General features: G+C 46.7%; 1 protein-coding gene across 1 annotated transcript in view; it reads left to right on the forward strand.

Annotated features, from left to right (window-relative positions):
* XKR6 (XK related 6) overlaps positions 1–16,810 on the forward strand; it is a 164,118-nt gene extending 147,308 nt beyond the window's left edge. Inside the window, exons 2-3 of the mRNA XM_053383742.1 lie at positions 8,618–8,814; positions 12,980–16,810. Coding sequence (XP_053239717.1) covers positions 8,618–8,814; positions 12,980–13,944 — 1,162 coding nt within the window. The 3' untranslated portion in view covers positions 13,945–16,810. The remainder of the gene's footprint in view (positions 1–8,617; positions 8,815–12,979) is intronic.
* Positions 16,811–23,766: the final 6,956 nt, after the last annotated feature.

The raw sequence follows: 23,766 nt of genomic DNA on the forward strand, positions 1-23,766 counted from the left end.
AATTAACCCAAGTGCAAACGGAAGCAGGAATCATAATGAAAAAATCTCCTCATGAAAAGCTGGGCCTACACAAGTAGCAGAGGGAAGTGGTACAGTCTGGAGGCAGGTGAAAGGGACCATACCACTTCAGACGGCAAGTGTTTGTGGCTAGGAAGGGGAAATCAAAATTTTGAAAGCTTAATAATAATAATAATTTATTATTTATACCCCGCCCATCTGTCTGGGTGTCCCCAGTCACTCTGGGCAGCTTCCAACAGAATATTAAAATACAGTAACCTATTAAACATTAAAAGCGTCCCTAAACAGGGCTGCCTTCAGATGTCTCCTAAAAGTCTGGTAGTTGTTTTTCTCTTTGACATCTGTTGGGAGGGTGTTCCACAGGGTGGGTGCCACTACCAAGAAGGCCCTCTGCCTGTTTCCCTGTGTAGATAAGTTTTTAATGTTTGGTGTTTCATGATGCTTTTATATTTGGGGGGGAAGCTGCCCGGAATGACAGGGTTAACCGAGTCAGATGGGCAGGGTACAAAATGTTTAGTCATTTAGTCGTGTCCAGCTCTTCGTGACCCCCTGGACCAGAACACACCAGGCACTCCTGTTTTCCACTGCCTGGTCAAACTCATGCTGGTAGCTTCGAGAACACTGTCCCACCATCTCAGCCTCTGTCGTCCCCTTCTCCTTGTGCCCTCCATCTTTCCCAACATCAGGGTCTTTTCCAGGGAGTCTTCTCTTCTCATGAGGTGGCCAAAGTACTGAAGCCTCAGCTTCAGGATCTGTCCTTCCAGTGAGCACTCAGGGCTGATTTCCTTCAGAATGGAGAGGTTTGATCTTCTTGCAGTCCATGGGACTCTCAAGAGTCTCCTCCAGCACCAGAAATTCAAAACCATCAATTCTTCGGCGATCAGTCTTCTTTATGGTCCAGCTCTCACTTCTTCTTCTTCTTCTTCTTCTTCTTCTTCTTCTTCTTCTTCTTCTTCTTCTTCTTCTTCTTCTTCTTCCTACTACTACTACTACTACTACTACTAGCCACAATGTCTATGCTCTGCCTCCAAAATCAAAGACAGTAATGCTTTTGAATACCAGTTGCTAGAAACAACTAAAGTGGAGAGTGCTGTTGCGTTTGGGTCCTGTAGAACAGGATGCTGGACCAGAAGGACCATTGGCCTCATCCAGCAGGTTCTTCTTATGTTCTTACATTATGTTCTTCAGGATTCTGGTCTCCTTTTCTCTTTTGCTCTGCCTCTTCTGCAAGCCTCCCCTACCTTCCGAAAACCCATGTCCCTGGCTTTGTTCGAGAGCTTCTGTAGCGTAGTTGCTAAGAGACTGATCATGTACAAGTTCCCCACGGCTCGCCTTGTAATTAGCTCAGTTTTCCCGAGCTTTCGTGGAGAACTCCCAGAGAAACTTCTCTGGAAAAATAAAGCTCAGAAGGATTGAGGCTGGGGGAACTGCTGTGTGTCTCCCGCCCATCCGCTTTCCTAGCCAAATGTACTTTTAGGAAGAGGGCTGCAAAACGGGTTGGCTGGTGACGTTAAAGACCTTGTAGGTTTCAGCAGTTCGGTCTGGCTACATCCATTGTCACTGGGACAGAAGTTTAGCCCATTTCAATGACCCAAAAGGCAGCAGAAGGTCTAGTTCCTGTGCATAAAAAGGTAAAGGGACCCCTGAGCGCTAGGTCCAGTCACGATTCTGGGGTTGCGGTGCTCATCTCGTTTTACTGGCCGAGGAAGCCAGTGTACAGCTTCCGGGTCATGTGGCCAGTGTGACTAAGCCACTTCTGGCGAACCAGAGCAGTGCAGGGAAATGCTGTTTACCTTCCCGCCGGAGCAGTACCTATTTATCTACTTGCACTTTGTGCTTTTGAACTGCTGGTTGGCAGGCAGTTCATAAAGGTAAAGGGACCCTTGACCATTAGGTCCAGTCATGGCCGACTCTGGGGTTGTGGCGCTCATCTCGCTTTATTGGCCGAGGGAGCCGGCGTACAGCTTCCGGGTCATGTGGCCAGCATGACTAAGCCACTTCTGGCGAACCAGAGCAGCACACGGAAACACCGTTAACCTTCCCACCGGAGCGGTGCCTATTTGTCTACTTGTACTTTGACGTGCTTTCGAACTGCTAGGTTGGCAGGAGCAGGGACTGAGCAACGGGAGCTCACCCCGTCACGGAGATTCAAACTGCCGACCTTCTGATCGGCTGTCTCTTTTGGTTTTGCTCAGCTTTTCCATCATCCACATTGGTTGCCATCGCTGCTTTCTGCCGGAGTGAGTTTCATAGTTTAACGAGATTTGCTGCATGGAGAAGGCCTTTCTTTGTCCTCCATCTTCCAACATGCTAAAAAATGCTAGCCTCCAAAGTTCTCCAGCGACTCACTGCACGCCGAGAAAGACTTCTCAGAGAGAAGCTTAAGATCAGCTCCTCGCCCCACTCCAAGTCCGTTGCTGCTCAAGCAACCATGGTGCTCTGATAGCCAGAGCCATCAGACCTGGCCAGCGGCTCTGCAAATATCATTATCTTTATCCAATTTGATTTATAGTTCAACTGTGCAACGAGAGGCATGTGCGAATTTGCTCGGAGGTCATCAATCTGGCGTTCATTGCCTGGTTATTATAATGTAGCAAGCTTGTGGCTGCAGGGCCTTTGCACTACCAAACGCTGAGCCCAAACTGGGGCAGGGTTATTGAACGGGGGGGGGGGGTGCTGACCCTCTGTGAAATGCACTTCCGCTTTTAGCAGGGGGTTGCGGAGCTTTGCAAAAGGTGGCGCAAGCGTTTCTGAAACACCGGCAGGAATAGCATGCCACTCATACATGATGCTGGTGTTAAAGGTGTCAGCATTGCCCTTGAGCCAGTGTCACCAACTGGACTCATCCACTCAGCCCCGACTGGGCTAGGCTAGCTGGGTAGCACTTCCAGAGACCACCTTCTGCACAGGAACAGGTCAAAGTGCTGTGGACTCACAGCTTAGAGTTGTGAGCACCGGATTCACTTCCACAAGAAGACAGTCGCCGCACAGCAGAGTATAGCAGAGCATAAACGACTCGGAGAGCAGCTCTGTAGAATATCTTCTTTATTCTATCTACAACTATAACACACAACTATATACAGAGCTAAATGAGGTCTAAACGAAAAGCTGAACTGCACTGAGTGTCTGCAGCTGCTCTTAGCAGCAACCTTATCTATACACACAATCTCTCTCTAACACTCAGTCTCTCTCTCTCCGACACTTTGATGTGAGGCTGGAGTGGAATAAGTAGAGAGCAGAAACCGCCCCTCCTCTCTGGAGAATCAGCAGAGAACATCAGCAGATTCTTGGATATGGGAGGGGTGAAATCTCCTCAAAAGGAGCACCAGCTTCCTGTCTTTTGCCAGGACAAGTTCGTGGTTCTTGCACAAGTGTGTGCAAAGCGCTGAATAACTCAAGCGCAGGATACCTTAAGGAGTACCTTACCCGGTGCATCCCAAGTCCATTCCTAAGATTGTCCAGGGAAGCACTACAGTGGTACCTTGGGTTACATACGCTTCAGGTTACATACACTTCAAGTTACAGACTCCGCTAACCCAGAAATAGTACCTTGGGTTAAGAACTTTGCTTCAGGATGAGAACAGAAATCGCGCGGTGGCGGCACGGCGGCAGCAGGAGGCCCCATTAGCTAAAGTGGTACCACAGGTTAAGAACAGTTTCAGGTTAAAAATGGACCTCCAGAACGAATTAAGTACTTAACCCGAGGTACCACTCTATTCGTGTTTCCCTATGAGCCAGAAGCACGACTCCTGTCCATGAGGAATCATGCCTTCCATGTTGTGGGCTCAGATCTGTGGAACTCCCTCCCACAAGACACATTTTACGCACCACAACATAACAAAACGTGGCTGGCACTGAGCACCACACCGCCATAGCTGTCAACGTTTCCCTTTCTTTAAGGGAAATTAACTTATTCCAAATAGGATTCCTCGCAAGAAAAGGGAAAAGTTGACAGCTATGCACACCACGGGGGCCAGAACTTACCCAGGGGCCTTCAGCATGCCCGAGCCACGTGTCTCTCCTGGGAGTGACGTGGTGGCTTGGGTGCCTGCAAGCTGTACACTGCCTGAAATGGCAGTGTGGGACTTGCGTCTGCTGTCTGCTTCTCCCTCAGCCACCCTACAGCTGGGGGGGGGCAGAGGCTACACACAGCGCGCCCCGCCCCCAATGGGCAGCTTGCCCACCCCTCAGCTGCAGAACGCGCGCACCACACCGGGCACCAAAGCGGCTAGCTACACCGCTGGCTTCCACAAGAGATGGTGGTGGCCACCAGCTTAAAAAGGTAAAGGTAAAGGGACCCCTGACCACTAGGTCCAGTTGTGGCCGACTCTGGGGTTGCAGCGCTCATCTCGCTTTATTGGCCGAGGGAGCCGGCGTACAGCTTCCGGGTCATGTGGCCAGCATGACTAAGCCGCTTCTGGCCAACCAGAGCAGCGCACGGAAACGCCGTTTACCTTCCCGCTGGAGCGGTACCTATTTATCTACTTGCGCTGGTATGCTTTCGAACTGCAAGGTTGGCAGGAGCAGGGACTGAGCAACGGGAGCTCACCCCGTCATGGGGATTCGAACTGCCAACCTTCTGATCGGCAAGTTCTAGGCTCTGTGGTTTAACCCACAGCACCACCCGTATCCCGCGGTCACCTGCTTAGATGGCTTTAAAAGAGGATTGGGCAAATTCATGGTTTGCAATGGCTACTAGCCATGGTGGCTGTGCTCTGCCTCCACCATTGGCTCCCAGTACGTTTCCGCACACAATTCAAAGTGTTGGTGCTGACCGTAAACGGCCTTGGTCCTGTATACCTGAAGGAGCATCTCTACCCCCATCGTTCTGCCCCGACACTTAGATCTAGCGCCGAGGGCCTTCTGGTGGTTCCCTCCCTGTGAGAAGTGAGGTTACAGGGAACCAGGCAGAGGGCCTTCTCAGTGGTGGCACCCAACCTGTGGAACGCCCTCCCACCAGATGTCAAAGAGAAGCACAATTACCAGACTTTTAGAAGACATCTGAAGGCAGCCTTGTTTAGGGAAGCTTTTAATGTTTAACAGACCACTGTATTTTAATACTTTGTTGGAAGCCGCCCAGATGGGCGGGGTATAAATAATAATTTTTTATTATTATTATTAAGCTGCAGCAATGCTTCTGAAGACCAGTTGCTGGAAACCACAGGAGGGGCGAGTTTCTCTTGTGCTCAAATCCTGATTGCAGGTTTCCCACAGGGATCTGTTTGGCAACTGCAAGAACAGGATGCTGGGCTGCATGGGTCATTGGCCTCATCCAGCAGGCTCTTCTCTTGTGTGTGGATATGTGGGCGAAACCACGAAAACAGCATTGCAACACAATGTCCCCTCTCCCTCTTCTCCTCTTGGTTTGCTCTCAGTGATGTCACAGAACCAAAACTGATTGCCTGTGTGGCACAATGATGTCATCACGGTCACAGTGCGTTCCCCGATTAACAGGGATGGAGCCGTTTAAAATGCCCTTTTCAGGTTTGGGTTGTGTTTTCTGAAGCGTGGAACCCGAACAGCGGCAGATGTGGGGGTTGGGGGAGGGTCACTGACTGCGAACAAACACATGAAATGAATGCAGGAGTGGAAAGAAAGGTTTGGGGGTGGCAATTTGCAATCATTCCTTCCTTTCCCCCCACCAGCACAGTCGCTACTCGATCGCGGCAACTTCCACAGCGAAAATCAAACCTCATGAAAATTCAGTGCAGCGTGAAAGCGGAATTTAAGAAAATGAGTTTTCACCCAAGCCACGGTCTCTCTCTCTCCATCTACATTTCTGAATGCCCTCTATGATTAGATCAGATCGCCACCTTGCGGAAAATCTGAGTCATTTCCTGTTTGTGAGGGAATGCTCCACAAACCAGATCCTCTTCTCCCCAAAGCAAATATGCTTTGTTTTGCTGCTGCTGCTGCTGCTGCAGCTGTTTTCAAAAACATCAGGGATGATTCCATTTGGACACAATACCGAATATTCAGTATCAATGCAGAGAAATATGGGGCGTGCTTTGCATGCTCTGCACATTTCACCAATGAAAAAATAGTAGTGTAAGATGCTGCCCCATATTAAATGGAGGTTGAAAACCACCTTGATTTTTTTTTTGTGCCCTGTGAAAGGGCACTGATTTTTATGAGGTCAGAAGAGATTTCTCTGAAATTTTCAGGATGTGCAGGGTTTCCTGTTTGCTTTAACTTTGCAAGATACTTCAGGGGTCTTCCCACACTTGTTTTTAAAACTTTCTTTAAAAAAAAAAATCGTGTCTGCTTGCAAAAGCCCAAACTTCCTTTAGTCTCCTGGCTCAGCTGTACTCCCTAGAATGCCCACATAAAATAGACTACATCCACTCTGTGCATTTGAAGCAGTCTCATATCATTTATGGGGACGCGGGTGGCGCTGTGGGTTAAACCACAGAGCCTAGGGCTTGCCAATCAGAAGGTTGGTGGTTCGAATCCCCGCAATGGGGTGAGCTCCCGTTGCTCAGTCCCTGCTCCTGCCAACCTAGCAGTTCGAAAGCATACCAGCACAAGTAGATAAATAGGTACCGCTCCAGCGGGAAGGTAAACGGCGTTTCCGTGCGCTGCTCTGGTTCGCCAGAAGCGGCTTAGTCATGCTGGCCACATGACCCGGAAGCTGTACACCAGCTCCCTCGGCCAGTAAAGCGAGATGAGCACCGCAACCCCAGAGTCAGCCATGACTGGACCTAATGGTCAGGGGTCCCTTTACCTTTACCTTTTACATATCATTTTAAACAGTCAAACCTTCCCCCCAAAAAAAGATCCTGGTCATTGTAGTCTGCATGCAATATTAGGGGAAATCAGTTTGCAAAAAAATTGTATATGTCAGGTAGAAACACATGCAAACTTGTGTATATTAGGACATATTTGCATAAAAAAACCCCACATCTTTTGCTGAATTTCTATGAAGACTTCTCAAACTGATGTGAATTGAAGCTTGGAAGAATGAGAAACTGAAGCTTGTCCACCCCTTAACTTAAGGTGTAGATCCTAAATGAGTGAGGGGGAAGGAAACTCCATTAAATTGGCACGGATATACACTGAAATTAAATGCAATTTTGGAAACAGCAGATGTAAAATTAAGAAAATTCCCCCCCTCCCCACTCCAACACCCTTTTCCCTCTCATCGTGCCCTGACTACTCCTAGCATATAAGGTGAACAGTTATTCATTTATCAGGAAAACATGGAATTAGGCTGGTGCGGTATAGTGTTTAGAGTATCAGACTAGGACCTGGGAGAGATCTGGGTTCAAATCCTCACTCACTAGGTGACCTTGCGCCAGTCACAGCCTCTCAGCCTAACCTACCCCACAGGGTTGTTGTAGAGATTGAATGAGGAGGAGTGGACAATGTATACCACCTTGAGCCCCTTGGAGAAAAAGCTGGGGTAGAAATGCAATCCATCCATACATACTTTTCCTCTTGTTGTTGTTGTTGTTGTTTAGTCATTTAGTTGTATCTGACTCTTCGTGACCCCCTGGACCAGAGCACGCCAGGCACTCCTGTCTTCCACTGCCTCCCGCAGTTTGGTCAAACTCATGCTGGTAGCTTCGAGAACACTGTCCAACCATTCCTCTTAGTATTTCATATTAACTAATATTCTACTTCTGAACCTTTAAGCCCAAACATTTGCCTAATGTAGGGCATTGCAGGAACCCAGCTATTAAAAAATTTCCATGTGCTTTTCGGAACCTTTCTTAAGGGCAGCCAATTCAATAGCTCCTGCCTGCTCATGTCTTCCCCGTATCCGTCCCATCTTAGAGGCGCCGTGATTACTTCCCCACAATCTCACATATTCAATCATTGTGATGGTAATAGGGAATAGCACTGGGATGAGTTTTTGCACAGTTTCCACTGGCCCTAATGAAATTTAGCAAGCATGCAAGTGGGTTAGGAACATAAGAAGTCGCCCCATAGCGAGGGCAGACCGTTGGTCAGTCCAACACATTGTTGTCTACTGTCTGGCAGAGGCTTTCCAGTTTCAAATTGGGCTGGCTATTTCTAGGTCTAGCGGCAGATTCTGCTGGATTGAGCCTGGGAATTTCTATATGCAAAGCAGATGCTCCACCACTGATCTAAGGCCCTCTATTTTTATTCATCCATTCATTTTATTTACTGCTTCCTTCTTTGAAACTCCAGGACACTTAGCAATGTTTTAAGCAAATGAGCGCATGCATACAGGTCACCTGGGCTTCGAGTGGCAAAGATGGGTCCAGAAACACTCCCAGGCTATGAACATGCTCTTCCGAGGGCCTTCTGGTGGTTCCCTCCCTGTGAGAAGTGAGGTGACAGGAAACCAGGCAGAGGGCCTTCTTGGTGGTGGTGCCCGCCCTGTGGAACACCCTCCCACCAGATGTCAAAGGAAAAACCAACTACCAGACTTTTAGGAGACATCTGAAGGCAGCCCTGTTTAGGCAAGCTTTTAATATCTGAAAGACTATTGTATTTTAATATTTTGTTTGAAGCTGCCCAGAGTGGCTAGGGGAAACCCAGCCAAATGGGCCGGGAATAAATGATGATGATGATGATGTCCTTTGGTCACGAGCTCACCTTCTCCCTCCCTTCTTTCTCCCCTTGTCTCCAGGTATATCCGAACCATGTACCTGGGGATCCAAAGCCAGAGGCAAAAGGAACACCAGCGGCGCTTTTACTGGGCTATGATGTACGAGTATGCAGACGTCAACATGTTGCGCCTCTTGGAGACTTTCCTCGAGAGCGCCCCACAATTGGTGCTACAGCTCTGCATAATGATCCAAAAGAACCGTGCAGAAACCTTACCATGTAAGTTGCCCCACCTGGGTGGGGGGAGACACTGTGTACGGGGAGGGGGGATACACGTCCATGTCAGCAGTGACTGCTCCCCTTGATCCATCGCCGTGCCCTAGAACACGGTAGCAAACAAAGCCCTTCCTTCTTTGTGGCAAAAACTCTGCCCATTTCCGCTTGATGTGTTTCCTGTGGGAGATGGGCCAATTGAGGGGCCAATTGAGGCACAAATGCCATGCCCATTGCCCGCTTTCAGTGTGGCTCTGGGCTCCAGTTACCAAACCTTTCGAAGCCACTGTCCCCTCAGTTCCATAAACTCCTCCCCATTGCCCCTTACCCTGCCCTACAGAAAGCATTATTCAGATGAGCGGTTTTCACGACCCACTGATAACACGATAAAATTCAAAACAGCGACAATGAATTGCACGTTGGTGCAAAACCCAGTTGAAACTTGATTTGTTTAATTACCGTATTTTTTGCTCTACAGAATGCACCCGACCATAGGACACACCTTGTTTTAGAGGGGGAGAACAAGGGAAAAAAATCTCCCCCTCTCTGCCCCTTCCATTTCTCCTCCCACTTCGCTGAAGGGGCGCTGCGCAGAGAGGGAAAGCTGTGCAGCGCCTCTCCAGCGAAGCGAAGCCAGGAGAGCAAGAGGGATCGGTACGCACCCATCCCTCTCACTCTCCAGGCTTCAGTAAAGGCAACCTGAAGCCTCCGGAGCGCAGCGGGAGCTCCTGCTGCGCTCCAGAGGCTTCAGGCGGCTATCTCAGAAGCCAAGGGGCCTGCATTCACTCCATAAGACGCACACACATTTGCCCTTAATTTTTGAAGGGGAAAAAGTGTGTCATAGAGCGAAAAATACGGTACTTCAATGAGATTGATTGACTTGATCCAGTGATACCAGTTGCTCAAAGTCTGATATTTATTGGCAACTCCAGTGCCACCACCCCCACCCCCACGGCCACCCCCTTGCCCCTAAGCACTGCCACCACCACCCGGCAGGTGATCCTAGTGCCATGGCTTTGGGAACCATGGCTCAGAAGCATACTCAAGACTTGGAAAACCACAGTCAATGTAACCGACAGCAATGATACCATTACGGAAGGGAGGAGAATATACTGTAGCTAAATTTGATGGAGTGCAGTGGATGGTGGTCCATTGGAGCGAATGGGGCACTGCCCCACCAACTTCCATCTGTCCTCAGCTAGCTCCCACCTGCCTGCCTTCTTACAACTATTCCAGGGGTTGGCACTGCCCGCTGGCATAGTCTCAATGCTGCCCTTGTAGAAATCAGCAAGAAGAAGAATGAGAATGCCCATCTTTGGCTGTCTGCCTCCACTTGCTGCCTTCCAATCTTAGCATTACTCCCTTCACATTTTGCACTAGTATCATTATCAAATTACCCTATTAATTCTGTTGGTGCTAGCCAGCAACAGGCCCAAATTTGTTTGCATGCACGCACACACCACTCTTTCACACGCAAGCCATAAATCACACTCACATCTGTGAGAAGCCAGAGATTGTGTTCCTCTATAGCTCAGTCAGTAGAGGATAAGTCTCTTAATCTCAGGGTCATGGGTTGGAGCCTCATGTTGGGCGAAAGATTCCTGCATTGCAGGGGGTCGGACTAGATGATCCTTGTGGTCCCTTCTGTGATTCCTTCAGTAATTTTTACTGATGAAGACTGAAGGAGCAATGCTCTTTAGGGGCAGTGCCTAGTGAGTCTGCCAGGGAGGTCTAGTGGGAACCTGTTCTTCCACCATTCAATGCTAGAGGGCCTATCTTTGCTTGCAGAAGGTCCCAGGTTCAATCCAGGACATGTCCAGTTTAAAAGGGTCAGGTAACAGGTGATTTAAAGGGACGCGGGTGGCGCTGTGGGTTAAACCACAGAGCCTAGGACTTGCCGATCAGAAGGTCGGTGGTTCAAATCCCTGCGACGGGGTCAGCTCCCGTTGCTCAGTCCCTACTCCTGCCAACCTAGCAGTTCGAAAGCACGTCAAAGTACAAGTAGATAAATAGGTACCGCTCTGGCGGGAAGGTAAATGGCGTTTCCGTGCTCTGCTCTGGTTAGCCAGAAGCAGCTTAGTCATGCTGGCCACATGACTCGGAAGCTGTACATCGGCTCCCTCGGCCAATAAATCTAGATGAGCGCCACAACCCCAGAGTTGGCCACAACTGGACCTAATGGTCAGGGGTTCCTTTACCTTTAACAGGTGATTTAGAAAGTTCCCGAATAGACAACAGCAATGCTAAGCTTGACGGAGCAATTCCCAGACTACAGCTTCTCTGTGTACTTGCGGGGTGCTCTGCATGAGGAGATGGGCCACATCTTGCAAAGACCCTTTGGGAGGAATATGGATATAGTTACCAGCAGTTTTGGACTGAGCAGAATGACCACCCCTGGGCACCACATTAGCAACCCCTGTCTTAGAGCTTTGCTGGGAATAATCAGAACACCAGAGCAGAGAAGCCAATTTAAGGTGGCCTTCCAGTCATCATCAGTCATGTCAAATGTTGCACAATCCCCACCTTCCTAGGTCTTCTGACAACAGATGCTTCAAATATAGGGTGCTTCTGACAATGGATGCTTCAGGCTGAGCTATCAGCCTAGATTAGAGAAGGATTATAGAAGTCCAGGGATGCGGGTGGCACTGTGGTCTAAACCACAGAGCCTCTTGGACTTGCCAGTTAGAAGGTCGGCAGTTTGAATCCCCGCGACAGGGTGAGCTCCCACTGCTCTGTCCCAGCTCCTGCCAACCTAGCAGTTTGAAAGCACATCAGTGCAAGTAGATAAATAGGTACTGCTGTGGCGGGAAGGTAAACAACGTTTCCATGCACTCTGGTTTCCGTCACAGTGTCCGGTTGCACCAGAAGCGGTTTAGTCCTGCTGGCCACATGACCCGGAAAGCTGTCTCTGGACAAACGCCGGCTTCCTCAGCCTGAAAGCAAGATGAGTGCCACAACCGCATAGTCACCTTTGACTTGACTTAACCGTCCGGGGTCCTTTACCTTTACCTATAGAAGTCCAGTGAGCCATATTCAGACCACCATCTCTTACATCCCAGCCAAGCTTTTTACTCATGAACTCCTGGAAGGTGAGCTGTCATGTCGACAAGTCTGCAGATCAGGTGGAAAGACCTGGCAAGCGAGATGCAGCTCATAGGCTTCACCTGTTCATGGGCAGTTTTAATTAACTTGGTCCCTTCTGATTTCACAGTACCATGATCAGTTTTTAAACTGATTGCTATTATTTCATTAGCAAACCAAACTAGCACAGTTTTCCAACAATTCAAAGACAGCCGAGAGCAATTGAGCATGGTCAGGTGTAAAGATAAGGAGACAAAAGATATATAAAAATAAGTATTAAAAGAAACTTGCACAAAGGAGACAATTTTTGACATTTTTCTAAGATAAGACATAAACAGCACATCAAAAACTCATATAATCACAAAGTGGCCGATGAAATCATATTCCGATGGAATTTTCCATCCATGTGACTGAGTTGTTAAATAAGCTTAACAACAACAACAATAACAGTCCAATGGGTCCACATCCCCTCTTTAGAACCCGGAGTTAGTGGGTTAGTATCTCCAAGGTGGCTATAAATAAGGCTTTCTTAAACCAGTTCACAACAGAGTACAGTGGTACCTTGGTACTCGAACAGCTTGGCTCCTGAACAAATCGGCTCCCAAACTCCGCAAACACGGAAGTGAATATTCTGGTTTGTGAACATTTTTCAGAAGCCGAATGTCCGACATGGCTTCCATGGCTTCCAATTGAGTGCAGGAAGCTCCGACAGCCAATCGGAAGCCGCACCTCAGTTTTTGAACAGTTCTGGGAGTTGAACAGACTCCCAGACCAGATTAAGTTCGAGAACCAAGGTACACTGTACACAGAAGCCTCTCACCAGGGAATTGTTGGTGGACAGTGAGCCTCATCGCCATGCACATCCATGCAGATGGTGGCCTGGACGTATTGCAGCGCAGGCATGCTCCCGTAGGAAGTCCTGCTTATTTTACTCTCTTTTCTCTTCCTCCTCTAGATCTTTCTCGCTACCCCGACCCGCATTGTAAACATGCTCCACACCTGCCCCCCGGGGGACGATGATGTGGGCCACTGCGTCCCTTTTGCTTCCCGTTTAACTCTGTGGGTTTGTGTGTGTGTGTTCTCCCGGCAGGTGTGTCCTCTGTCGCCTCCCTGATGTCCCTGGCTTGGGTGCTAGCCTCGTATCATAAGCTTCTCCGGGACTCAAGGGATGACAAGAAGAGTATGAGCTACCGAGGGGCCCTTATCCATCTCTTCTGGCGTCTCTTCACCATCTCATCCAGAGTGATCTCTTTCGCCCTCTTTGCTTCCATCTTCCAGCTCTATTTTGGGATCTTTCTGGTGGTCCACTGGTGCGCCATGGCTTTCTGGATCATCCATGGCGGGACAGACTTCTGCATGTCTAAATGGGAGGAGATTCTCTTCAACATGGTGGTAGGGATTGTGTACATTTTTTGCTGGTTTAATGTCAAGGAAGGGCGGACCCGATACCGAATGTTTGCCTATTACACTGTAGTCTTGACGGAGAATGCTGCCTTGACGCTCCTTTGGTATTATTACAGAGACCCCGAAACCACTGACTCGTACGCTGTGCCAGCGCTCTGTTGCGTCTTTCTTAGCTTCGCCGCCGGGGTGGCACTGATGCTCTTGTACTACGGCATCCTGCATCCCATGGGGCCAAGAGCTAAGATCTTTGCCAGCTCCTGTTGCGCCGAACTGCTCTGGGGCATTCCTTTGCCCCCTGACGTTGAACCCATGGCTCCCCAGACCCCAGGGTACAGGGCGGCCCAGGCAACGCCCACCAGAGCGGCCACGGAGCAACAGGAGGAACTCACGGCTGAGACTTGCTTGCCAGTTTTCCAAGTGAGAGCGATGGTACCCTCGACTCCGTCCGGGAGGCCCTACCACCCAGAAGGCCCTCTCATTAAGATAGACATCCCAAGGAAGAGGTACCCGGCTTGGGACGCCCATTTTGTAGACAGGAGATTAAGAAGGACTATAAACATTCTACAGTACGTCACCCCGACCGCCGTAGGGATTAGATATAGAGACGGACCTCTCTTGTATGAATTGCTACAGTACGAATCTTCACTTTAAAAGCTCCTTTAAACACAAGCACACATACAAACATGCAGACACACGACACACAGACACACACACACATGACACACATGACACACACGACACACACACTGTCACAGACAAACAACAAAAGAATTAAAAGAGGGAAATTGGGGGCGGGGAAAGGCGGGTTAAATGTTTACGGTCATGAACACAGCTCATGAAACTAACCTTCCAATAAGTTTTCTTTCTGGTTGCTGTATGTATTTAACTAATATTATATATATATATATATATATATATATATATATATATATATATATATATGAGAATGAGAGATCCTCAATGTTTCGTAAGTAAAAACAAAAAGAAAAACTTTCCTTTTGTTTTTTACGCGCAGGAGAAGAAGAAGAAAAAAAAACAAAAAAACCAACAACGCAAAACCAACCAGTATTTTCAAACTTCCACGCTTTCAGAGGTTGGAGTAAAGCAAACAAGCTCTGCCTCTGAGTTTTATACCTTACACCAAGTGTAGGACATTATCATAGGGATTGGTGCTGATTGAAAATAATAATAATACTAATAATAAAAAATATATATAACAAACAAACAAAAAAACCTACAACTGCCTTATGCCCTTAGGTGCTGAGTTTCATTATGTACTGTCACCTCCCTCATGCAAAGCTCTTTGACGGTTTTAACGACAGAAATTATATATATACACATATGCGCGCACGTACAAGACGGGTGTGCGCATATGCAGTTATGTCTATATATGTATATAAATATATATATATGAAACTAGATTTTTTAAAACAAAAATCAGATGAAGAGGAAATATAATTGCTCTTATTAGATTGGCGCAAAAAGAAAAAAGTGAAAATGCCCACGCTTAAACTTGAAGAGGGTCCATGTTTGTTTTATGATTTGGCATGGGAGTTGTTTTAATTGAACGTATTTCGGTTCCTTTTATGCAGGCCAGTCTGTATTTGTAATGTTATAACTGCATTCCTGATGGGGGGTGGGGGGTTAATGGGTGGGGAAGGGGAAGGGGAAGAGGAAGGGGGTGATACTTTTATGTTTCGCCATACTGAGCTTGTATCTCAGGGTGTAATCCTATTTCTTTCCAAGCCAATGAAAATCCGTTTTTTGACTTGCACCCGCTGTGCCGCGACTCACCAATTGATACGTCTTTGGGCAGCCAGGCAGTCTTCAGCCAGTCTGTCTTGCAGACCGGGCACCCAGTTCACTCAAATGGTAGAAGCTGGCTCATGGACCCCCTAAAAAAATCCATGCGCACATCAGTTTCTTCCATTGAACTGAACGGGGAACCCATTGCATCAGTAGACTTCAGCTCGCCTGCCTGCAGTAAAAAGCTGGAGGGGGGAATCAGTCCCACCCCACCCACAAAACAAGTTATTTCATTGATTTTCATTGCAATTGATATTGGGATCAATACAAAACAAAACAAAAACTTCTCTGATTTTTTTCTGGAAGCAATTTTTTTTTAAAAGATGGCCTTTAACTCTTAAACTGAGTACCAAATACTAATGATGATCACGGTGAGGATTACGATAACAGAACTTAAAAAGTATTTATTTATTTTTTAAGTTCCATCGTGGCTTTCCCCTTCCCCTCCCCCAATCATTCTCAGTCTTAATAAAACTCAGCATAGTAGCAAAAAGAAAGTCAATTTAAAGGCACAGTTCTGGAGCTTCGGCTGGTAATTGGGCTTTGATCTGCAGGCATCATTTTAAGACTTTAAAGAGGGACACGTCAACTGAACGTTGTAACGGTGCGTCTCGTTTCGTGTCAGCCTTAAAGTGATCTTAAAACGGTATTCTGTGATTTGTTTGTGTTTTTCTATTTTCTAAAGAAGGAAAACAAAAATGAAAAGCGAAGGATGGGGTGAGCTCATCACTGGCGTGTTTCCGGCAAAAATTTGGTGCTTAACATTTCTGTTGTTTAATCGTTGTGATGGTTTAGCCAAGAATTGCTTGGCTTCGCTCATAGTGCTTTCTGGGGGAGCTGCAGAAACAAACTGGTTTTCTTTCCCTGGTGCTCTTTCCTGTATGTCCGTAGGAAGGAAGACAGCATCCAGCAACATAACAGCTTAGCGTAGAGTTCCACCAACCTCAACGTTTTGACCTCGGCTTGCAGGAAAACTGAAAAGCTAGACTCTTTGTTTTAACGTGTTTGATGATGTCAGGAGGTTTATACATTTGGTTGCTTTCTCCTCTGAATTTGAGTTGCAATGGCAGACAGTGCATACGAACCTTCCACTGAAAGAATGTTGCTTCTATAAATGAATTCTTCTCTCATCTAGGGCAATCTCTCCAGCCCCCCAAGGGGAAAAAGTGGGGGACACACAAGCAACCCACCAGAAGCTCGTTTCAGTTCAGTGGATATGACTGCATTTTCCGTGTATCTGTGCAAATTAAAAAACGAAACAATAATTCAGAAATGCTGTTAAATGTTTGAAATTGCAGCAGCAGCAACAAAAAACCCACTAAAAGACCCAAAATTGATTGCGTTCAAAAGAGAAGATCAACATGGGGGCACCTGGGCGTGAACTGTGGCAAAATATGTGTAACCACTTTTTAAAATATGATTTGTGAAAGGGTTTTGAAAGCAATCATACCAACTTTGTATTCTTGTGTTTTTAAAGCTGAAAGTTTTTTCCCACCTGAATATACCTGAGCAGAGAAATAACTTTTACAAAGGAGATGTGCACTGCTGTGGCCTGGGCAATATTATTATTATTATTATTATTATTATTATTATTATTATTATTATCCTCATGATTAATTATTTCAATTGTTAAACATTTCTCAGTGTAACATCTGAAAAGGTTCAAGGGTGTTATTGTCAAAAACAGACACATTTTCTTTTCTTTTCTTTTTTTAAAAAAGAGCCGCATTTTTACTGGTCTCAGGACAATTAATAATTATTTTGCATCTTGCACCTCTGGGCTTCATGTTGCTGTTTGTCCCGTGATGATATTTTTATAAGAAAAGTGGTGCCTGTATTTCCCACCCTTGTTTTACATTTTATTCTCTCCCACTGCCATCCACTCCAGTTGCCAGGGACAGTCTCTTCATTTTATGCCCCAGATAAAACATTGCCTTGATTTTCTCCCAGTTTTCGCCCCAGATAAAACACTGCCTTGATTTTCTCCCTGTTTCACCCATGGGGGGGGGGGATGTAAGGCGCAGCTTCCTAAAATATTATTAAATGGCGCCCATCTGCCTAGAGTTTCTTAGGTTTCTTAACCCTAGGCTGCTCCAGTCTGCCTCTTTATTGATCATCCATCTTGATTTGCTTGTACAAAGCTTAAGCTATTCCACCTTTCCTTCAAAAGGAGCTCCAGAGCAAATAGTTCTCCTCCTTCCCATTTTTTCTACACAACAACCCTGCAAGGGAGACTAGGCTGAGAGGGAATGACTGGCCCAAGGTCATCCCAGTGGGGATTCGAACACAGGTCTCTCGGGCCTTGGTGCAAAACTAACCACTACACCAAACTTGTTTGATTATATCCATTATTTATTGAGCATTCATTCTGGTTTGTTTGTGGGACAGGGGTGTTGTTAATGCGTTTCCCCCTGTCAATTTCCTACCCACAAAAAGTCCATTTTCTTTCTTCCTTTTGAAGTGCGTTGGTTTGTTCCAGGGCAACTGAGTGCTTTAATGTACATTAATTTTGCATTTCCTAGATTCTCACTCGTGTTCTCTCTTCAAGAGCCAAGATTATCTGTTTGTTGAGCATTCATCCCGGTTTGCTTCCACAAAGCTTACACGGAGGTTAGATTAAACACAGTATTCATCGAGCATTTGTTACGGTTTGCTTATGGGGAAGTTATACAATAATGAGCATTCATCCTGATTCCCTTGCAGGGTCTTTACATGTCTTCCCGTTAGTCATTCATTCATCCCACACTTTTCAATACTCTTCTCTGTCCCTTTCCAAACCACAAAAAGTCTGAGTTTTGGTTTTCCTTAGGTGGATTTGACATGCTAGGGCACTTTAATCCATTTTAAATCTGGGAACCTGAGTTTCTGCTATGCACTTGAATTCCTCCCCCAAAGATAACCTGACTGTCTGGATTTGCAGAATAATGCAGTTGAGGAGAAGCAGGGGACCTTTTTTTAATCTATTTTTATTCTGTCCTGAAGTAATTTATAGGAAAAAAGAGGTAAAAATCCCTGCAAATAAAAGCTAGCACATCAGGGATAAAATTCCACCTCAGTCATCACCCTGCTATAGACAACTGAATGAACCAAGGGCTCTCTATCTTGCCAGCTGCCGAGCCGTAAGACTTCAGGTCTCTGTGTTTCTCTGTCTCTTTATTGTATCTCTCTCTCTTCTCTTTCTCTTGAATGTTCTGCAATGGGAAAAGCGTCCCCTAAGTAGAAAACTAGCAGTGAAGAGGTTGGACCGGAATCTTTCTCCCTGATATGCTTGTCTTCTGCTTGCAAGGTGAATGCTTCTTTGTTTTCAAAATGGGTTAGAAGGGAGAATTCCCGCAGAAGAAAGGGCTGTATTGGTGGGGAGCATCAGCCTGGCTTCTGGTAAGGGAGGCATCAGGCACAGGACCCTGTTAGAAAAAATATAAAATGCCAGAAGGCTCATGCGGAAGGTGCTGTTTAAATTACCCCAGTTTTGCATGTGAGCATCGACACCAGCGCTTTGAATTCAGCCTAGCTGGGCAGCTAACTGGATTCTTCTTTCAACACTGGTGCGGCATGGTTTGAACACCACATGGAGTGTGTGGGGAGATAATAGCCCTGATTGAGAAGCCCCGCATCATGAAATCTAGCATGTCAGGGAAATTAGTGTGACGAGAACCCAAAGTTAGCAAGATGGATACAAGGCAGCCGGCTGGGGTTGAGGGAACTTGTTGTCCAGAATGTCTCAAAGGAAAGAAAGTTGGGGGAGACTGGTTTGGAGTCCAGATTTTAAGCCATTAATGGTTCCCGTTTAAAATGAAGGCTTCGAGGAACCGTTGTGAGGCTTCCCAAATCATTTCCACTCACTTTGCTGCGTGGAGGTTTTCAACCAGGGTTGCTGTTTTTGTTATTTAGATTTCTTACACAAACAAACTCCACACTGGGGTAGGCTACAGCCATATACAAAATGGAAGAATAAAACCGTTTAAATAATGATGGTAATAATGGTAATTTTAGTATTTATGCCCCACCCATCTGGTTGGGTATCCGCAGCCATGGTTTACAATTTTTAAAAAATACAATTTACAATTTAAAAACAACAATATAGGGCAGAAGAAGCCAGTCAGCTTTCCTTCATTTTTGCCTTAGTTCTCTCCCCTTTGACTTTCCCTCAACTCAAACTTCTTCCTCACACCACAAATATACTTATATATTTATATTCAAACTTCCATCCCTCCTGTTCTCCAGGAAGCTAACAAAGGCACAGAAAACAGTATTTCAGAAATACGAAGTAATCCCAAAATCGCCATCATAAAAACTATTTCCTTCTCAGATCGCCTAGTAACTGGGGGGGGGGGGGATGGAGTTTCCCTCAGAATTTTTCCCAATTTTCTCGTCAGAGGGCTCTAAACGTACAATATTATCTTCTTCAGGTACAATATATTTTAGCGTATTTCACAACTGGCTTACAGGAGTAATTTGATATTTTGACTATGGCTGGTCAGTCACGTCCCCTTAACAAACTTCCGTGTTTGGATTTTGAGGTGAAAATTTCGGTTTCAGAGTGCTGGGCTCACATTTTTTGAACCTAAAGCCATCATGTTTCTTTCCCCTCAGATTTCCCCCCCACCTCACATTTTCCCCCCCCAAATTTTCTGTCAGAGCTCACCCTTCCCACTTGTTCGCCCCCATGACATGGTCTTATATTCAGCACTCCCAAACCTCTCAAATCCTATTCAACGAGCCCCGTGGGTTTATTCAGGCGGTTCCTCTGTAGAACCTTTATATATACTTCCTAAATAGGTGGAATCCTGTACCTTCTTCATCAAACAGTTTAAATGCAAACATCAAAACAATTTACTGTATTTTTCGCTCCATAAGATGCGCCTGACCATAAGAAGCACCTTTAGAGGAGGAAAACAAGAAAAAAAATATTCTGAACAAAACAGTGGATGTATTATTTTTGTGGTTCATGCTGTGGCCACAGACATGTGATCTGACGGTGAATTTGGGGTGACCCAATGCAAAAATCCTGCAGATCCATGTGGATCCATGCTTTGTAACCACGTTTTTGCACCATTGTGGCCCCACGAAACAGTGGGTGCGTGATTTTTTTGGTGCAGGCTGTAGCCATGGACATGCTATGTGATCTGATGGTGAATTTGGGGTGACCCAACGCAAAAATCCTGAGGATCCATGGGCTTTTACCTCCCCCCTCCCAGGCAGCCTCCTTTATTGCTAGCCTCCCTTATCTCTCTCCCGATCCCACCGATCAGCTGTTTTCTTTCAACACTCCCTTCCCTCTTGTTTGCCTTAGGGTCTTTTCCTTAGCTGGAGCAGTTTTTTGCTCCTCCTTTTCTTCTATTTTCTCTCCTTATTGCTTTAGTCTTCCTGTTTCCCCCCTTTGCAAGTTCACTGTCTTTACCTCCCCCCTCCCAGGCAGCCTCCTTTATCTCTAGCGTCCCCTTATCTCTCTCCCCGATCGGCAAACAATCAGTGGCTTTGTTTCAACACCCACTTCCCTCTTTCAAAAAAAAATTATTATCTGCTTTTCTCCCCTGGGCAATTCAGCTCCAGGGACCACACATTCGCTCCATAAGACGCACAGACATTTCCCCTTTTAGGAAGAAAAAAGTGTGTCATATGGAGCAAAAAATACGGTAATTTGATATTTTGACTGTGGCTGGTCAGTCACTGACGTCCCCTTAACAAACATCCATGTTTGGATTTTGAGGTGAAAATTTCGGTTTTGGGGTGCTGGGATCACACTTTTTGAACCTAAAACCATCATGTTTCTTTCCCCTCAGATTCCCCCCCCCTCACATTTGAGCGTTTTGAATGCATTATAAACATGCACCAGATGGCGCTGGAGAGCAAAGAAAAAAATTCTAAACGGTTTTCCACAGCATTTTTTTTCTTTCGTTATAACAATTGAATTTCTGAGTTATTAATAGCGGCTCCCCCCCCCCCCCCCGGTGTGTAGATCCACGCCTGGCTATGAATCCCTGCTTCCCTATTGAGCTTAGCAGGTGACCTTGAGACAGTCACCGTCTCTTCACCTAACCTACCTCCCAGGCTTGTTGTGAGGCTGAAATGGAAGGAAAGAGAGAAAGAGAGAGGGCTTTTGCACAGCACCTATGCATACTGCCCGGAGCTCCTTGTAGGAAATTTGGAATAGAAATTTAAGAAATAAATAACACAAGAGCCGGTTCCAGTTATGGGGGTTTCTTCCTTCTGGAAACATACCAAAGTCTGAGCATAAGCAGAGCTGGTGCTGCATATTGAGGGTAGAATTTCAAAAACTCAGCCACTACTTCTCAGCTTTATTTATAGGAGTATTGTGAGGGAGAGCTGGGCGTGCTGCCTGGAGGTCTTTGAGGAACAGTGGGAAGATTAAGAGAAGCGGATGGTGCAATAGATGTGTGACTCTTCCCTTTGAACAGTGAAAACCAAGGGTTTCTGCATAGAGATACACTCCAAGCTCATCTCCTGGTCCTCTACCCAGGCAAATGAAGAAGAATTATCACAGTTCAAGGACACATTCTCTCCCAGGGAAAATGTGCACTTGATCTGGGTGGTTGAAGCTGGGTGTTGCCTAGGGGTAGGGGGGTATGGACCAAGAAGGGGTATGTCAACATGGGAAGAGTCCTGGGGGCCAGGCAGAGAAGGCTAGAGGGCCACATTTGGCCCTGAAAGCCGAGGTTCTCCACCCCATGCTAAGTCAACACACACACACCCCACCGCATGCCTGAAAGTCTGGTGCTAAGTCAACATTCCCCCCTGGCATGCTTGATAGGCTTGAAAGTCTGGTGCTAAGCTAACGTTCCCGCCCGCCCCTGCCCTGGCACATTTCAGCAGAAGCCCAGAGGTGCATTGGGGTAGCAGGGAGGAAGTCTTAATACTGCAAACTGCCAAAGCACACGTGCGACTCTTAGTGCTCCTGGCACAACACACTCGCTTTGGAGTCAGTGGTTTGGCCCGGCTTGCAACTTATTCTACTACAAAAACTTTCTCGTGCCTATTCTGCCGTGCCACTTTTGGGCAGAAGATTCTGTTTTCCGGTTTATGTTTTTATTTATTTTTTTGGTCAGGAGGCCCTATCAGCGGGTCAGTGGGAAATTGCTGGCGGTTCCTCCCCCCCCCACCCCCACGCAACAACCCCCCCAAATTTCGCAAAATTGAACCGCAGGTGGCCTATTTGGAATACTTCCGTTTCACACAGGGAAAGCGCTTCTGTTCCCGAAGGCTGTGTGATGGTGCTTCCACAGTTGCCTGTTGCTCCAGGGCTCCTTGAAAGAATGGCCTATGACTGTTCTATGCGGGTGGTAGGGGTGGGGTTGAGGGGGGTTGACAGGGGTCAGCGTTCCTCTTCACGTCTCAGGTATATTCTGGTGCAGAGAACCTCAGCTGATGGTGAGAGCATGTCAAGGCTAACCCCAAAGAAACATGGGCAAATGTTTCATTGGTCCATTCTGTCACAGACACTTTCGGTATTCTTTCTCTTCCTTTGCTGGTATCTTAGCACAGAATGGGGGGGGGTGGACTTTCCTGCAGAGTCATTGCTAGATGCTGATCCAGTATCAAGGTACTTTGCACGAGGACAGTCTGTGGAATCCAACAAGAGCTCTCCAAGAAGGGAATGACCACTGTGTGTTTTCCCACTGGATCCTCTTTGAACTGTGGGCTGGTTCATTCGGCATTGTGCATCACTTAATGGGCTCTGCACTTAATTAAATTGGGTGACCTGGAACTATGATGGGCAGGTGGAAAATTTGAAAGGGCTCCTGCGCCTTTAATGTGTAGCTGCCCTTGCAGAAATTCCCTCTTCTAAACAATTATTAAAGGTGCATGTGCCCCATCTTCTTCGGCTTCTGGTCTCCCTAACTGAAGCTGAGTGTGTGAATTTTTTTAATTGTACGTTTGGATCCTTTTGGAACACACACAGAAAGCTCAGGACCTTCACGGGGAATGATATATATATATCGGATTTGAGGCTCTGTTTGCTTCCATGATAAGACAATGTTGAGGTTGTGAGGGAAACCACTCTGACGTTTAATGAATGGGAAATGGCAAGTTCTCTGTCCCCAACTATGCTCTGGAGGTCTTTGCACGATGTGGCGTCCGCCCTCTAACCTTTCTGTGTCTTCAACATACCTATCTGTAAATGATGTGTTCACCTTGACCTACCTCACAGGGGTGTTGTGAGGCCCAGTTGACCACCTGCCAAGCACGTGGGTGAAAGGTGCTAAACAGTATTGAGACGTTCTTTGCCTTTGTCGTTTGTCGTTAATTTTATACTACCGCATGCCGCAGGAGTGCTTTGTGAACCAGGAACTGGAAAGAACAACAACAAGGTCTCCGCTAGCATCGGAGGGTCCCACCTACCCCATGTACGTTTCTGCAAAACGGTATTTCCCTTTGCGTAAAGTCAAGGCACAAGGCTTTCATGAGGCTGGTTCACACCTGCATGTGATCACTTGTTTACCTGATGAGTCCCAGCTAGAATGTGTGAAGAGGCCTCTGTTGAAAAGCTTTGGGTCTGACGTGATACAAACATTCTGACTACAGTGTATGATCTGGGACAGCACGTTCACAGGTACCGTCGCTTGATGGTGCACTCGTCACGGCGAACCAATCCCATATCAAACCTCCTGCTTCCACCTTCCCCCTGTTAATGCCTTTCAGCGTATG

This window comes from Podarcis raffonei, chromosome 3, assembly GCF_027172205.1.
Source record: "Podarcis raffonei isolate rPodRaf1 chromosome 3, rPodRaf1.pri, whole genome shotgun sequence".
NCBI lineage: Eukaryota > Metazoa > Chordata > Lepidosauria > Squamata > Lacertidae > Podarcis > Podarcis raffonei.